This window comes from Apodemus sylvaticus, chromosome 22 (genome assembly GCF_947179515.1).
Source record: "Apodemus sylvaticus chromosome 22, mApoSyl1.1, whole genome shotgun sequence".
Classification (NCBI taxonomy): Eukaryota; Metazoa; Chordata; class Mammalia; order Rodentia; family Muridae; genus Apodemus; species Apodemus sylvaticus.
Window position 1 is genome coordinate 16,618,313 of NC_067493.1, and position 18,334 is coordinate 16,636,646.

An 18,334-nucleotide genomic window follows, 5' to 3' on the forward strand; every position below is an offset into this window, starting at 1 on the left:
TTGAGTCGTGAAAATAGACAAGTCAATGAGACATTGGCAGCCTATGGGGTAGAGGATGTCCAGACTGACAGGAGAAGAGGAAGGAAGGGAGGAAGGGGGGAGGGGGAGGGGAGAGAGAAGAAGAGAGAGACCCCGATCAGGCATGTGGATGGAGAATATCACCATTCCAGTGTCAAGTACAGTATGGATATTAATGAAGATAAAGGAGAAGACGTTCATGAAGGCAAAGAGGTGGTCCAAAAACCAAAAAAGGGAAACCTCCTGAAAACCACGGGCCATTTAAAAAAAAAAAAAAACTCATCATGATGATGTAACACCTACCTCTCCTACACCGTGCTAAATGCTGTCCAAGCCATTTCCTCTAGTTCTCAAAACAACTCTGTAAGACAACTTGTGTGCTTGGCCATGGTTTATAGCTTAGATGCTCACAGCTCACCTAGACTGCCAGGGAGTGGTAGAGCTGGAATCCATTCTGACTCCAGAGCCCTGTCACAGGTGAGCCATGGTGTCAAGAAATCAGGGCCATGATCCAGGGTGACAAAATATTAAAGGTGTCCCTGGTATTTGGCAGTTGAAAATCTTAGCTCGAGAGCTGGGGTAAAGTGTACAGGATATGAGAGAACGAAACAGATGCCCCTCAAAGTAGGTGGGGCCCCCAAAAGCATGGCTTTGACCTGGGCTGCTATACTGCTCCCAGAGACCCCATGTACGTGGATTCCAGCATTCATATAAGAAACCCTGATTAAACTCTATGGAACACAAACACACACACACATACACACACACAAACACACACACATACATACACACAGAGAAACACATACACTCACACACACAAACACACACACAAATATACACATGCACACATACACAAACACACTCATATACACACATAAGCACACATATACACAAACACATACATGCACATAAACACACATGCACACACATATAAACACACAAATGCACACATACACACACACAAACACACATACATACACACACAAGCACACATGCATACACACACATAACCCCCCCCACACACACACACACACACACAAGCATAGGAAGAAATTCCTCCTGTGTGCCCGCAGAATGCAAGGGATGTCCTTGTGAATGTTTCTGGCATCAGCACGGATGCCTCAGATACCCAAGTACCCATGTGACGTGCTGCGGTATTTCCTGGCAAGCCACACGCATGTACCTTAAGTCATCTGCCAATCGTCTAAAATACCTAATCTGAGAGAATGCCTGATAGATGCCAAGTTGTTGGCAACGACAAGTTGTGGCGAGAGAGGAAAGCGTGCACCTATCTGGTACAAATGCAACTTCGCATTCTTCTGCAAATACTTTCAATGCAGTCAGTCAGTCAGTCCCATGAATATGGGAGCCTTGGCTATGGAGTGTGGCTGAACTTGAGAGATTTTTGTTGTTAAATGACGGAAGGTGAGGGTAGCATCCAGAAATAAGTTAGCCTGGTTTCTTTCTTTCTTTCTTTCTTCTTTCTTTCTTTCTTTCTTTCTTTCCTTCTTTCTTTCTTTTAATATTTATTTATTTATTTATTTATTTATTTATTTAATGTATGTAAGTACACTCACTGTCTCAGACACACCAGAAGAGGGCATTGGATCCCATTACAGATGGTTGTGAGCCACCACGTGGTTGCTGGGATTTGAACTCAGGACCTTTGGAAGAACAGCCGGTGCTCTTAACCACTGAGCCATCTCTACAGCCCCGTTAGCCTGGTTTCTTAAGAAAGGCAATTGCAATGAGTTTCCGTGCTAAGGAGAAGTCCATTGGTTTGCGTGAGGTTGAACCAGCTTGCCCATTTTTCTGGCATACAACGTTCCCTTTCCTCTACCATTTCCCTGGTGCAGCAATGCAGCATACAGTCAACTCTCGGTGGAAGAGCGTAAGACAAGGGCAGCAGGCAACCGAAAGGGAGAGGAAGGCTGGTTTGTTAGGACAACTTTGTTAGGACAGGCGATAGCTAAAATGGGTAGAGGTGGAGACTTAGAAGGAAGAGGGGAGGCTCCCTGTGAAACAGAGCAATAGTGGATGCTACAGTTAATCGTCTGGGTCCAAATCTGAACAATCCCCGACTTGACCCCTTTCAAGTCTTTCGCTCGGAGTGCATGTATGTTCACAGCCTTTCTTGACTGTTTTAGTTCTTGAGCTAATCTTCCCATGGTGCATTCCGGTTGGTCTCTATAAGGGAAGATAGTGTGGGCAGATCGATGCTGAACTTGAAGGAGCAGGTGAAAACACACCGTGAGAGACTGGCTGGAGGGAGGTCTCTTACCCCATGGACAAAGCAGCTGCTTGCTTCATTAGGACAATTCTAACGGTTGCTTACGGGACGCTTAGGACATGCCAGAAAATATCTGAAACTTTAAATCTGTATGTTTTTCAAAAGTTTTTTTTTTTTTAAATTTTATTTATAGGAGTATTTTGTCTCCATGGTTTGCCTATGCAGGGCGTCAGAGCCCCTAGAATTGGTGTTCAGGTGGCTGTGAGCTACCATGTAAGCACGGGAAATGGAGGCTGGGTCCACCGAAAAAGCAGCCAGAGTTGGTAACCTCTGAGCCGCCTCTCCAACCCCAAATACATGTTTCGTCTTAATGATCCAAATATATATGTTTTTCTATTTTTAATTTTCTGATTTTCTTTAAAAAAAACCATTAATAGATGAAGAAAACTAGGAAGATTCCCAGCTTCCACATCTGGCAAATGTAAATCAGGTTTTGAAGGTTGGATCTACACTCTTATTCAGGATATTCTGTCTGTCTGTCTGACTGTCTGTCTGTCTAAGTTCACTTCAGGTCCTTTCTTCTCTGTGGCATCAAGTCAAAGGTTGGCATCTGATCAATTAATCATCTCTGACTCTTGCAAGAAAGATGACCCTGTAATCTGATGGGCAAGCTCCTGGGCCCAGAGCAGATGCCAGTTGAGAAGGTGATGAGTTCTTTCTATGACTGCCCTGTGAGCCGGTGAAGACCGGTTCTTTCCTGAAGTTTCTGTCGGTGTGCTGGAGAAGGTGCATGCTAACTGTGTTATTCAGTTTAGGACACACGGTCGTGAAATCCACACTCGTGGTCTCTTGCCTAACAGGCCTGACTCAAGAACTGAATCAACCCTGACAGACAGGCCACGCTTTGGCCATAGCCATTTTTCGATTGTCATGGTCTCTTGTCAATGGAAAACCTCCCAGAGCAGGCTGGAGGGTTGGAGAAACATGTCATTGACTCTCGATGCAGCTCTTATTAATATTAATATGATTTCAGTAGCTTTATGTATGTATCTATTCACTTGAGTCCAAGCTGACTTCAAACTTGTAACCCTCCCAAGCACTGGAGTTATAAAAGTTATATAGATGTTGCCACATTTAGAATTTGAGGGTCCCCTTGGTGAATGCAGAACAACAAAACTTGAATGTGCAGAGTAATGATGAATGACAATTCTATCAATAAAAAATAAGGTTAAAACACCCACAAAACTACATGCCAGGACTGGGCTAGGGTTTATTGGGTCGCAAGAGAAACACAATTATAACATTAGTATTAACGAGGATTTGTTTGCCTGTGATGGGCAGAACATTCTGCTTACACAGAACTAGAAAATGTCTTGAACAGAGTTTTACTACATTTGGCATTAACACTTTTTTTCCCCTCATGAAATAGCCCTATAATTGTGGGCGGAGTGCTGTGGCAATGAACGCCAGAAATACTGATCATTGTGTCTTATGGTGCCGATTTGGTGGTAAGTTCTCTACTTGGGAGCGTATTTGTCATGATTTCCTATAAAGCTGTGTAGTAACTCAACAACGCCACAACACCACGGGGGTCCTTCTGTCTTTGTTTCTTAGATTATCTGAGAGAGAACGTGGCCGCTTCTAAAGAAGTCTTCATTTCCTCATTTGTTAAAAAAGGAGATGGAGATGATGCCGTCTTCCTTCCACCGTCATGTGCCTTTAATGATCCCACAGTGTAGGCAAAAGTATAGGCTCGCCAGGAAGAAGTGCATTGTGGGACATTGGTACAGGACAAAACACTAGGCATCTCCTTGAAGTGTCTTCTGGTTCTTGGAACACCCACTATGTGTTTGTAAAGGCCTTTGTGGCGGCATCCCAGTGCTCTGAGGAAGATCCAAGGCTGTCTGCTTTGTTCTCCCTTCCTCGCTGTATTTAACTACCAAGACATTGACCTCGCCCTGACACCAAACTGAGTCCCAGTACCAATATGCTCCCCACCCTCCTCGACTGAGAGTCTAGTAAGAGATAAAGACTAGGCGAAAATTAAAAGCATCCTGTCATGAAGGAATGAACGCCATCGTGGGAATAAGCCGTGGGTGCCTGAGAGCAAAAAGGGAGTGAGGCAGAGAACCCTTGGGGTGCGTGACATTCAGGCATAAGGACAGACTAACAGATGGGCTGGCTGGTCAGGAAGGGAACGCATGTGCCGTGCTCAGGGGCAAGGAGCCTGCCGGACGGTAGTGGCACACGCCTGTAATCCCAGCACTCTGGGAGGCAGAGGCAGGCGAATTTCTGAGTTCGAGGCCAGCCTGGTCTATAAGAGTGAGTTCCTGGACAGCCAGGGCTACACAGAGAAACCCGGTCTCGAAACAAAACAAAACAAAAACAAATTCAAGGGCAAGGAGTCCGAGGAGAAGAGGCTGAAACACTCCCTTGCCCCAGTGGCTGTTGGGAGCTGGAGTTACACTAGGGTTAGGCTAGAGGAAGGAGGCCAATCACCAGGAACTTGGTGATTCAGGCGAGCTGCTTGGGTCTATTCTCAGAGAGTAATGGGAGACATCTAAAGGCTTTGATGGAGGTAGGGTTTTCATAATAGCATGAAAAAAGGCTTCCAAACTCCCAGAGAACCTTTTGCCTATCTGTCTAACCTTAGGTCATTGCATAAGCATGATAGGATTTTACACTTAAATATTTGAAGTGCCTCTTAGGCTGGCTTGAGTCAACGAGGAGACTTAAGAACGTTAGGCATGACTGGAGACTTCCTTGGTCCCCGTGACTCTATCTGAGCCTGGGTTCTGGGCACCTGTAGACTCGGTACCCTTGAGCAAACTCAGATGGAGGTGACCAAGACCATTTTGCAAGCTCAGATCCTGCCAAGCTGTGGTCTGTGATATGTCTATTGGGTCCCCTCACTTCCCAGGCACGGAGGAAGCCTTTCTCTGCACTTTGTGGCATTGCCTTACTAGCCGGTCATTTTGTAAAAGAACAAATGGCATATTGAGGTGATTACATGAAGGAATAGCTCACAGAAAGACATGGATTTTTTTCCTCTTGATTTTATTTTATTTTATCTGTATATGTAAGCACTTGTTTGTGGATGCCACAGGGCAACAGCAGCGATTTTCCTTAACTATCCTTCGCCTTTTTTCAAATTTAAACTGTGTGTGTGTGTCCGTGTGATGTGTGTATGAGATGTGAAAGCATATGAGTGTGTGTATATGTGAGTTTAAGTGTGTGCCTGTGTGTCTGTGTGATGTGTGTATGAGATGTGAAAGCATATGAGTGTGTGTATTTGTGTGTAAGTGTGTGTCTGTGTGTCTGTGTGATGTGTATATGAGATGTGAAAGCATATGAGTGTGTGTATATGTGTGTGTGTGTCTGTGTGTATATGTATGTGTGTGTCTGTGTGTCTGTGTGTCTGTGTGATGTGTGTATGAGATGTGAAAGCATATGAGTGTGTGTATATGTGTGTGTGTGTCTGTGTGTATATGTATGTGTGTGTCTGTGTGTCTGTGTGTCTGATGTGAAGTCGTATGAGTGTGTGTATATGTATATGCATGTGAGGCTTGAATTCGTGTACATATGTGTGATCTGAAGAGTGTGTGCATGCTTTGTGCATTGTGTGATTTGTGTGTGTGCACGTGTGTGCATGCATGTGTGTGATATGAGAGAGTATATAAGTGCACACGCATCTTCCTGTATGTGTGCCATGACCTGTGTGTAGCAATCAGACCTTTCCTAGGTAGTGTTCATCTTCCCACCTTTCCAGACGAACCCTCTCAATCTGGGAGTTGTGGCTCCTTTGTGCTTTGGACAACCCTTTCATGGGGGTTGCCTGAAACCATCAGAAAACACAGAGATTTATGTTACGATTCACAACAGTAGCAAAATGTACAGTTATGAAGAAGCAACAAAAATAATTGGAGGGTCACTGTGACTCGAGGAACCGAAGCAGTAGGAAGGTTAAGAACCACTGTTTCAAATCATCTTATATAAACCAGACTAGGCAGCTAGTGACTGTCCAACCTTCTACTGAGTCTCCTACAGAGGCTTAAAACACTATCTGTGGCTTTTCCTTGGGTTCTGAGGATCTGAACTCACATCCTCAGCCTTGGTGGGAAATGCTTTGACCCATGGAGCAATCTCCATATCTCTCCACCTAGTTTTTGAGACAGAATCTCTGAGTTCAGAGATCTCCCGTTGGCTACCATAGCTGGCTTGAGAGTCTGAGCATCTGTCTCTTTTCCTCCCTCTGTCCTTGGGTTATAAAGCCATGTGATATTTTTATGTGAGTGCTGGTGGCATAGCTCAGACCCCACTGCTGCCTTTCTGATGGAAGCATCTCTGCAGTATAAGCCAAGTAATGCTTTAGTTCTGGGTAGCTATCTGGGTTTGGTGGGCGCATCCAGAAGGGTTCTAGGTCCTGGTGTCTTAGAGGAAGGGGTCGACCAGATAGATGAACTGAACTGGGACGGATTATTAGACACATTGCACGGGATGGAACTGGGCAGAGCAAGGACATTTAGAAACACAGCAGCTGCACCAGCGCTTTTAAGTCCCCTAACAGAGGCTTTGGGGACCATTGGCATAGCGCAGGCTTTTCCTTGCAAGCTGGGTTCACCTAAGTCAGCGTGTTGATTCATGCATCACGTGTCCGGTTAGTGATCTTAAATCCCCACCCAGGGGTGTGTGCAACTTATCACATGACCTGTATCATGAGCCACAGGTCACCTTCAGACAATCTGGAGTATCTCTGTCCCTGTTACCAGTGGCTCCTGCCTTTTCTAGTCAGCCTTGGCTGGCAGGTTTTTCTCCTATGCTAATTTTGCAGCCGGCAATGTAAGGCTTCGTTCTCCATTCTGTTCTCTGGCCTCACTTTCATCCAGTGCTTGGTTAGACACTCTGAGGAGAGACAAGGTTTAGATGCTTTACAAGGCAGCTGTGACCTCTTGGTAGCTTTTAGTGAGATATGATTTGCATATTGAGATTTTTATATACTTTATATATAAATATATCAAAATATATAAATACAATTATTATTTATTTTATTGAGATATGATTTGTATATCCCACCAGTTCTCAGTAGTGAGAAGGCCTGTCCATAGCTAGGCATACAATGGACTATTACTTACCCTTCAAAAATGAAGGGAAACAAATGTCACAGGCTACAACAGGGATGAACTTTGAAGACATTATGCCAAAGGAAACAGGTCATACACAAAAAGACACGCGTTCTTTCCCTTCACCGGAGGAGGTACTGAATAGAGTTGAAAACAATTGTCTAAACAGAAAAGTAGGGAGTGGGGGAGGGGAGTTGTTTAATGAGACCAAAGCTGAAGAGAAATGACAGGGCAGGGTAGGAAGGCTCTTCGAGCGGGAGACTTAATGTCGCAGAGCAGTCCAACTAAAAATTAGTTACATTGATTAAGTTTGATTTATATGTATTTTGCTGCTATTTAAAAATAACCAGTCAGGTGGTGGTGGCACACGCCTTTAATCCCAGCACTCAGGAGGCAGAGGCAGGCAGATCTCTGAGACTGGGGCCAGCCTGGTCTACAGAGAAAGTTCCAGGACATTCAGGGCTGTACAGAGAAACACGGGTCTCACAAACAAAAACAAACAAGAAAACAAAACAAAACACCACCACTAAAAAAAAAAAAAAAAAAACCCTTCTAGGGCCAGATGAACACTGGTTGCTCTGGCCAAGAACCTAGACTCAGTTCCCAGCACCCACATAGGGTGACTCACAACTGCCTGTAACTCCATTTCCTGAGACCCTGATGCCATCAAATGGCCCCTGCAGGTAGCCACACATGCACATCGCACATGTGTGCGTGCGCACACACTCACATACACACACACACACACACACACACACACACACACACACACGCACATTTTAAAGCTTGAAAAAGAACTTCCAAAGTGCACCATCAGTCGTTTCTAGAATAATCAGTTTTGCACATTTTTGTTTTGTCTTGTTTGAGACAGGGTCTTGTTATGTAACCCTGGCTGCCCGGGTACTAATTCACAGCCCGGTATTATGGGCTTCCCTCACCATACCTAACCGTGACCATTGCCATAACGTAATTCTCTGATTTTTTTTTTTTTCATCCCGGTGACCCTGTGACTCCGGCTCAGAAAACCCCTTTCATCTGTACGAACTTACAGTAGCTATTTTTGACAGGCCCACGATGTCACCACCCATTCTTAGAAGGGCCCTTAGAGATTTAGATGAAGCTCTCAGAAGAGAGCCGGAAGAGGCAGAGAGGACCAGCAAAGACTCCTTGGGGCAGAGTTAGCTCTTTGATTTCTTGTGAGGTTAGTTTTTCCATATCAAAACTGCTGTGTCATCCGCTTCCTCCTGGGTGACGCTGACAATAGATTGGAGGCACGGGTTGCTCTTACCCTTCCCCGCTGTGGCCAGGCAGGCTCCTCACCCCAGCCCCTCACTTCACTCTACACAGTAAAGGCAGCACAGCGGAGAATTCCGTTTGTGTTCTGCAATGCTCCTTCATGCCTGAATTATGTCAGGAGAGGGTTCCAATGAGTTTTGTTGATAATAATATCTCAGCCTGTCTTATTTGAGTAATTAGAAATGCAACCAGGTTCAGTAAGCTTACTTTTAAAAGACCTGTCTGCCACTGCCACCTTATACAGAAGGGGGAAGACATTCTGAGTGGTCTTGGGCTCAAAGTGGGGGTCATTACATCCCTGGCAGTGGGACTGATGGACAGCCTTCCTTCATTCTGCCAACTTCTGCTTTTTGCCTTTCAACAGCACTTAGGTCTGGCAGAGCCATGGTGGGGGGGTGGGGTGGGGAAGGGGAAGGGGAAGGGGAAGGGAAGGGAAGGGGGTGAGGGAGAGTCAGTGTGGCCTGGGGAATTAACATGGTGATCATCTTTAAATGGTGACCCGGTACTCCTTCAGGATCTGATGGTGGACTGAAGAGTTTCAGTTGTTTGCATTTCCAGGAGGGTTCCTGGTGGGGAAGGGTCCTGTGCTTATTAAACACACATGGAGAGAAAATACATTACAAGTGGCTGCAAAGCCATGGAACCCACAGAGGCTGAACTAGGGAAGTCACAAGAAGGTCCTCTCAAGTGTCCCATGAGTTCCCATCTGATGAAGGAAAACGTGACTGGGGAGATGGTTATGGGGAATGACGCAGGCTCCTAGACAACCTGCTCCCTGGGGAGAGGGACTGCATAGCTCCTGCCTGAACTCTCAGTGGCCGCAGAGTGCTTGGAACATTTGTGGATGAGTACCAATAGTTCACGTCAGAAGATGTGCTGTTATTCACAAAACGATTTATGTGCCATGCATGAAATCATCTGTAACAGCACTCAGACTTCAGCCCTGGAAGGTAGGCAAGGCTGCTTTCTAGGTGAGGTCACAGTTCTAGGTGGATGTAATAGTATCGTGTGGAGACTGCCCTTCCAAAAGGCCTGAGATATGAATAAGGCTCAACTGAATACCTGTGGTTTCTGTGTTCTGATCCTATGTCCGTGGTAGACCTATTTTTCCACCTAAATCTTCTAGCACCAGCATTATATTATGCTGTTTTAAATTCATAATACAATTACGTCAAAGGGTCAAACAGGGGCTAGGCTGGGAAATGGGTGATCTACATGTAGTCTCTGCTACATATTTGGCATGATACCACTCTTATGCCTAATACAGTTTCTGGTCATTTCGATTAAGTAGATTGTACCCTGGGACTTCAGGAAACGTGTGTTCAAACATTGCCTCTGCTTCACGAGAGCCTTGTTTCTGTTGAACTTCTGTGGCCTTATTGGAAATCAATGACTGTTTCTGATCTTCAAACTGTCATGTTGAGGAGACCCAAAGATTAACTCACTCAATAAAATGGTTTGAGATTGCAGGATGTGGAGAACTTGCAATAATTATAACACATGCTTCTGCACCACGGTGTGTCCTATTTTAACTGTGTCTACACAGTGCTCGAGGGAATTTCTCCGTGCAAGTTGTTTTCCTCCAATAATCCGGGTGATCATGGCATTTCTGGACACAGGTAGGGACTGACTCCAGGGCGAGAGCCTCTAAGCTGCAGCGAGACCAGGGAGCTATCCCTTCCTAGCAACTGTTGCTATGCGGGGGCGTGGCATCGATGCCAGCAAGCACGCCTGGGCGGCCCCTTCCCCTCACCTACGCGAACTACGTTTCCCATGATGCTCCGAGAGCTCCGTTGTGACGAAGGGAATAAGCGCAGGCGGGGGCGGGGGAGGGGGGGCGCTATTCCCAAGTCGGCTCTCAGGCACCAGCAGCCGCCACCGCCGCCATGTTGGGCTGAGGCGATGACAGGAGGCGGCCGGGGCGTGTGGGATTGAGAAGTGGAGGAGGAGGAGGCGGAGAGTCAGGGCTCTGAAGGGGAGCTGTTCCCAAACTAAGGGAGGAGCCCCCGGAAGACGCCGCGGAAGGCAGCGAGGCGGAGGCGGCCGGAGCACGGACGCGATGCAGCCCGACCGGCGCGGCTGCGCTGAGGCGCCCGCGGCCTGAGCCCCCCGGCGCTGCGCTCGGTTCGGCTCGGCCCGGTTCGGCTCGGCTCGGCGGCCGGCGAGGTCGATGCCCTTGAGCGCGGCCCCGCGGCGCGCGCTGAGCTTCTCGGCGGCCCCGGCCGCGCTCAGCTCCGCGCTCGATGTGTAGCCACATAGTTATCTGTACACTTCGTCGCCGGGGCTTTAATGAGGACCTGAGTCGCGAGCGTGTGTGAATCACCGCCTGGGCCGGGGAAAGAGGACGGCGCATTTAACCCCCTCCCACCCCGCTCCATGTCCGTGTGTCACTCGGCTCTGTCCACCTGGCGCGGCGGGTCCTGGAGCTGCTACTGCTGCTGACGATCGATCGACTCCCCTCGCGCCTCTCGCCCCAGAAGCTCTGTGCTCCCACGTAACTTCTACTTTTTTTTTTCTTTCTTTTTTGGAAAAAGCTCAGCACGAACCGATCAGAATTGTGAAGGTTTTCGATTTTTTTTTCCCGTAGCTCCAGCACTTCTGCTCTTGTTTTTGTTTTGTTTTCTGCGTAAACCTCTGGCCCACTCTCAAAAGGCAAGATGTCCAGTCATGTCCCGGCGGATATGGTAAGTGAACGATAAGTTCTGACGTTCGGATTGTATTGTGGTTTCCAATCTGATTTAATCGGAAGGCGACGCTGGCGTCCGGGCGAAGGTTTCTGGGGCCGGAGGTGGAGGGGGGGGGAAATGGGGGGCACTTCTGTAAAATCCAGTCTACTTGGCTTTGAAGAAGTTGGCTCTTCTGGCCCCCGCACCCCCCACCATTTATTTTTTTAAAGGAAGCTCTGTTTTTTGGTGTGGGTTTTCTTTTTCTTTTCTTTTTTAAAAAACCACTGGGAGTCACTGGTTCGGTTGTGTTTTCTAAGTCGCCGGAGGCAGGGAAATGCAATGGAAGCGGAGGAAATTCCTTCCCGATTGCTAGAAGGTTCTGAAGGCTTGGGTTTAAACGCTTCGGGAAAACGTCAGGGGCTGTGTGGGCACGGCCGGGGACGGGCGCAGTGCTGGATACCCAGGGTAGGAAGAGGCCGTCTAGCTCAGTGACAGACAAGATCGTTCAGACGTAGGTGCACACTTGATACGTTTCAGGGACAGCGGCGCACCTCTTTGGAAAAAGTCTTGCTGCGAGCCCTTCGAAACATCTAGTTGAACAGCTATGACAACCTGAGCTATTTAAATAATTTTCAATTCTAGGCTAATCACGTAAGGGTTTTTGTTTTTGTTTTTAATATAGATAGTCCAAGGTTTCTTGGTACCAAGGTATTTAACAGTTTTGCATTTTAGGTTTTTGTTTGTCTATGGTTTGTTTTAAGCTAGCTAAGCATGTTTATTGAGCCTGGATCACTGGGCGTTGAGAACTGCAAACAAAAAGTGCTCTTGTTTATTGAGGCTTTTCCCTTTGGTTTCTAAATGTTAGGGTTGTGAGTGTGTTGACTGACAGTTACTATGCAGCTTTACCGGGCTGAGAGGTGGGTTTGTGGGCGTGTGAAGTGACACTTTGCAGTCCTGAGGGCAGACATAATGCAAGTAACTGGGAGATGAATAATCCTGTTTCTGAAAGAATCAAAGTTAATGTAATCATGCCCACTTATGTCAAGTTGACATTTGAAATGTGTGTGAATTACAGTGCAAAACCAAGATTAAACTTTGCTAATGATTGCATTTTTTTAAATGTCAAATATTTCTATGGAAGGATGACCTGTTTTGCCATTTTTAAAAGAAAAATGGCCCTACATTGTGTATTTTTACCTTGGCTTCAAGGTATTTTGTTTGTTTGATTTTTCCACTTAAGATGCTATTCCAATGCAAAGGAACCTCTGGGTCTGTCTCCCGGGTGGCCACTCCACATGCAGCCTTTACTTCCGGAGTCTTTAAACTCACGCTCTGTCCTTTTAGCTGTTCTTCCTTCTTGATGTGTTCGAGGGGAACAGTCTCCTTCTGTCTGCCCTAGTGGCTGCCAAGGTTCCCTTTACACTATTCTCGAAGTTGCCTGGAGAGGTCTCTACACAGAACTGCAAATGTTTCTTCCTCTGTTTGATGAGTGATCTGTGGGCTCATAGCCTCCGGCAAAGATTTGCTCTTTGTAAAGCCTCCATTTTATATCTTCAGCACAGCGAGGGATACACCCACCTGAGTGCCATCTATTTTGTTAGAGAAGTTGTAATGAAATAGATGTGTATAGTTAAAGCAATGCCACTACTTTCCTTGGGCCCAGTGATAAAGAAAAAGTTGAATTACGGCATCAGGCACACACTAAGGTGATTTCAGGAATGCCATCTCTGAAGATTGGAAGCTGTGTTAGGATTGGGGACTGAAATAGGGGCAAGGGTTTATTGATAGCTGCAATTGCAAACTGTAACTGCTTGTCTGTTTGAGATCCTGTGTTAAGGCCTCGATGACTCAGTGGTGCTTGGAGATTCCTGATTAAAGGTGATTTGCAAGGGCAACGCATCTTATGTAATGAACATAGAGTGCCTTGCGATGCTCCTGTGCAGGCTTCCAAGTTCTAAGTGCGTTTGTCTCTTGTTCACCTTGCTGGATGATATAACTGTTTGAGAAAATCCTTTAAACAACCATTACTTAAATTTTAGTTTTCCATCAGAAGGATCTTTGTTTGATAAGCATGTAGAATTATATATATATATATATATATATATATATATATATATATATATATATACACACACACACTCAATATATATTGAGTGTGTGTGTGTATACATATACATATACTGCCTTCTTAGAAGTTGTTCATAGCTAAACTCCTCATACCAAAAACTGACAATTTGAGTTTCCATTGGTGACTTGAAATGAGGACGGTTTACCACTTTATGATTTTTGAAAGTCATCCCTTCAGGAGCACAGATGTTCCAAGTAACATTTCTTTGCAGCCTAGCTCTAAATTGATTAGGATATGAACTGTCACAGGCCTGAATTTGCAAGTGCAGAATCGCCTTTCTGTTAGGTGCTGTAAAATGACCCTTTCAAGTGTTGACAGCTCTCCCCTGTGCTATTTAGAAACAAATGTTGTTCTGCTCCTTTACATCTTAATGGTGCTTGTGGGTCCTGGAAGCATCCTGCCCAGGAGGTGGGGTGGGGCACTGATGTTAGAACTCCTGCCCTGTTTCATTTGCGGTAATTCCTTCCAGACGGATGGATGGTAATTGCTAACTCAATTGGCATTTGGATAAAGTTTTCTTATGGCTATGATTGTGGCTCATTTTGTGTCTGGTATTTTAACACTAGTTTTAATTTTGTGAGTAGGATTCACTAAAATTTACTTTTAAACATTAAGTATGTTTTGGTTTTACTGTAAAGAAAATACTTTATCCAAATTTAGAAGAATAAAGTACATCTGTGATTAATGCATTTGTTGAATCTTCTATACAATAATTTTCAAGGAGCCTTCTTTTAACCATACACGGTCTAGTAACCTAAGTGTATTTACAGGAGATGCTGGGTTTTCTTCTTTGTCAATAGTGATTGACTTGGAAATACATTTACTAATATCTCAATGTAGCAACCTGTATGTGGAAACTATGAAAATATCAGAGCAGAATTTCATTATAATCATTTTTAAACAGTTAGCTTCCTTTACGCTTTTAAAACTGAGTTCACAAGTTGTGGTCTTCCTTGGGCTGTAGTCATTGTTTGTGTCTGTGCAGTGACGTGGGTGATAGAACTTGGGAGGGAGACAGGTGGAGCCAGTGATGAGGACGATGACCGCACTCTGAACTGGTAATGGTCTCAGCCTGTGGGCTGTGTTCATAAAAGTGTTTCTTCATTTGGAAGACAACTTTGGACTAGAATTGCACTTTATGGCTTTAGGACGTCCATTAGATCAAAAACCTGTCTGCTAACTCCCTGTGAGTTGGGTGTGGTGGTGCACACCTTTAATCTCAGTGCTCTGGAGACAGAGGCAGGCATATCCTGTGAGTTCAAGGCCAGCCTGGTCTACAAAGTAAGTTTTAGGCTATCCAGAGCTGTACAGTGAGACTCTGTCTCAAAAGCAGAAAGGTGTAGACTGTGTGCAGAAAAGCTGTATTAGACAGTGAGGCACGCTGTTCTCTAAAGAGGCTGCTGATGCTTTGCTTGTTAGGTTGACGAAGCAGTTGCTGATCAACAGTTTGTAGTCTGGGGGGGGGCAAAAGGTATGGTGGCAATTGGTTTTGTCAATACATTTCATATGCTTCATTTAATCGTAATGCTTGGATTTCTTCTAGTTATGAAAGAAATATTTTTGGAGCCCTCTAGTGGGCAGGAAATAACTAAAATAAATCTTTCAGTATGAACTTTGATCGGTTTCCTAAGTTAACACAAAATGTGAGGAGGAGTCATGTCAGAATCGGATCCAGAAATCAGAACTGTCACTCTGGGAAAAGTACCCTGAGACCAAGTGTGGATCCCTTCCTTGCTTACAATTCCTTTATCATTTCCTTTCTTCTGCCACAAACACTGTTTTTTTTTTTTTTTTTTTGTTGTTGTTGTTGTTGTTGTTGTTTTTCCCCCTGTTGAAGTAGGGAGAGCCCTTCAAGCTAAGGAGCTGAAAGAAGGACTGCTCATATGTCTGTGTGACTTGATAAGAGCGCAGTCAGCAACCTCTTTGTTGAATGAGTCTCTGGGTTGTTTTATTTGACTGTGTATGATGCCCAGAGTTTGAGCTGAAATGGATTTTAGTTTGTTTTAGGCCCAAGTCAACTTTCTCTGAATCGTTTCCTCAGTGCTTTGGTGATGGTCTTACGTGTGGTGAGGTGTGAGGCCAAGCGTCCTAGGTCTGTTGTGTCTTCCATAGTTTCTAAATCAGAATTGGTGTTTTAAAACTGTTGAGACATTTTGACTCATGAAGTGGTACTGTGTGTGTTACTTAGAGGAAAGGAAAAGTGTCCCACACATGCTAGTAGGTAGGAAGTTTATGCTGCCTATTTTGATTATTACTTTGAGTATGGAAAACATGCTGTTAAATATTAAAGTTGGGATGTCCTTCTATTAGTGATAAATGGTGCTGACTCTGTTAGCCTTCATAACATGGAGGGCTCTTTGACTTTTAAGTTCCTTTCTTCATTATAGCCTGAGCAGGCACCCTGAGTTGTTTTGAATTGGTGACTTTTTCCCAGTTCATGAAGGTTGTGTTTTGAAACAACCCAGTGTGATGGTTTTGAGTTGCTACTTTGTTAAAATAGGATGTAGTGTGCTTAGTTTAACTTCTGTTGTTTCTGTCTTTTTGATTTAAATACTGCCTATGTTGCCCAGGCATAACACTAGTAATCCTCCTGCCTTGGTCTGAGTACTCTGACTATAATGTGGGCCACCAGCCTGTCTACCTGAGTTTTGATGGCTTAGAGCCAACATTTAGAATGCTGTGGACTCTGTTCTGAGTTTACTGCAAAGATTGTAATTGCACACTTCTATATGTAAATGCCAGGCCTTGAGTTTTCTGCCCTTTTTGGATCACTGGTTTATAAAATGAAGTGAGGCAAGTCAGTCAGAATCTGAGAATAAAAATATTAGAACTTGCTCGCCGTCTGGGTATCTTCCTGCCCCGTGGTGCGGTGTGGGTGAGCTTTCCTGCCCCTCCTCCCCACCTCCCTGTCTAGATTACTGTGAATGGAGTTTGTTGAGGAAGGTGTAAGAATTCTGGGATGAGGTAGCAGCACCTTGAGCACAAGTGCTCAGAGGCTTTGTGGCTGATCCGCTGTGTCATCCAGTTAATGAAGTGCTGTTGACTTAGTACTGAGGTGCTGAGCAGGGCTTTACTCTCAGAAAAGTTAAATCCCAAGGGAGAGAGTACCTACTGCTCAGAAGCCTCCAGTGCTGTGGAGAGACCATTCCAAGAGCATAATTAAATATTGCCTGTCTGTTGAAAGGGCTTCTCTGCAAAACAATTTCAGTGAATTTGACTCATCAGAAGTAAAGGGCAAAATTAGTTTACAAAAAAAAAAAAAAAAAAAAAAGAAAGAAAGAAAAGAAAAAAATTGACATCCATTAAATACAATAAAAGTTAAATTTTATAAATTCACAGTTTCATTAGATAGTTGGCTTCTATGGTAGTGGAATGCAACGTGTCATGACCTGGTAAGCTAGCAGGTGGTAGGTATATCCTGCTCTGGATCCCGGCCTCTTTGTGAGCTAGGCTTTTCATTTTGCCTTAGGAAAGCTCTTAAATACTCCCATCAATACTCCCAGCCAAAGGGAAGCTGAGGCAGAATGATCACCATAGGTGTGAACCTAGCCTATCTCTGAGACCTTGCCTCAAAAAACAAAGCAAATAAAATAATAATAATGAAAGAAAGATCAATGTCAAAATAAATTTGCTTCCCTGCTAGTAAGCTTTTAAGAACTGGAGAGGCATGTTCAGAAACTCTTACTAATATGCTAATATTTTTTAGTGATTGCAAGATTAGAATAGATTCATACTTAGGTCATAGGTAAAGTAACTCAAGCATTTTACTCTATTTGTATAGTTCTGTGAACTGAGTAGTGTGACTTCCAATGGATGTGCACATGCTGCAAGTCTGGGATGGATGGCATAGTACAGAAGGCAGCGTAGTAAGTGACCAAGCTTCCTGGGCATTTCGCTGGTATTTGATCCGTCGGTTTTTTTTTTTTTTTTTTTTTTTTTTTTTTTTTGGAGGCAATATGTTTGGCTGCCTTCTCTGTTTATGGTTGTTGACAAAAATTGCTGGGGATGTGAAAATCAAGCTCTCCATAGTATAATTCAAGTTAAGGAAGAGCAAATGATGTCTGAGCAGGTTCTGCAGGAGTCTGTCTCCAGTAAAGGAAAATGCCCTGTAATGTCTTTAGTTTATGGCCTTGGTCTATCTTTGGTTGCCTGGTGCTCTGTACACCTTAGGTTCAGAGAGATTGAGAAACTTGAGATCTCACAGCTAGGAGCACCGAGTCCTGAAGGGGATTTGAGTCCAATGCCTTCCTGATGGGCATTCTGTGCCTCCCTCACCCAGGCAGACAGACACTGCCGAGGTGCTTGGGCACATTACCTTCTGATGCCTTAGATACCTCCCCAGATGGTTCTTTGAGTCACTGCTGGTTGTTCAGGGTTTGAGATGGGACCCCAGTTATGCAGCTTTGTGGCATGTTGGGTGACTTAGAGATTGGCATGGTTTTAGAGCAGCCTGCTTGCTGTAGTCACTAACTGCTGGGCTGGGGCCGTCCTTTAAGCGTATGGGCACCTTGAGTCTTATGTTCACATTTGTTACACAGTTGATCTTCCCTGTACAGGTGCCTCTCGGAAGGCTTCATGTATGTAACATAGGTTGTCATGGATGCTGAGTGCTCCCAAGCCTTTCCCTTCTATAGTCATGCTGGCACTGCTTATCTACAGTGTAGACTATTGACCCTGTCAAACCTACTAGTTAGTATTTTTTAATGGTCTCTCTTCTCTGGGCAGTATTCCATGACTGGATTTACTTTTTGTAATGACTAGCTTTTGAGGAGAAAATGTTCTTTCTGGTAAAGAAAACTGTTGAAGGTCAGTGTTATCTCAGCAACACTTAACTATGTCTAGACAAAATAGTCTTGTGATATGTTTGATTTTCTTT

At 44.7% G+C, this 18,334-nt stretch overlaps 1 protein-coding gene across 2 annotated transcripts in view; it reads left to right on the forward strand.

Annotated features, from left to right (window-relative positions):
• Positions 1 to 10,545: 10,545 nt before the first annotated feature.
• Ubl3 (ubiquitin like 3) overlaps positions 10,546 to 18,334 on the forward strand; it is a 43,506-nt gene continuing 35,717 nt past the window's right edge. The window contains exons 1-2 of one of the 2 annotated variants that reach the window (XM_052169108.1): positions 10,546 to 11,158; positions 11,252 to 11,348. In XM_052169108.1, the coding sequence (XP_052025068.1) occupies positions 11,322 to 11,348 (27 nt within the window). In that variant the 5' untranslated portion in view covers positions 10,546 to 11,158; positions 11,252 to 11,321. Of the gene's footprint in view, positions 11,349 to 18,334 lie in introns of both variants that reach the window. The other variant, XM_052169107.1, reaches the window with a different exon arrangement.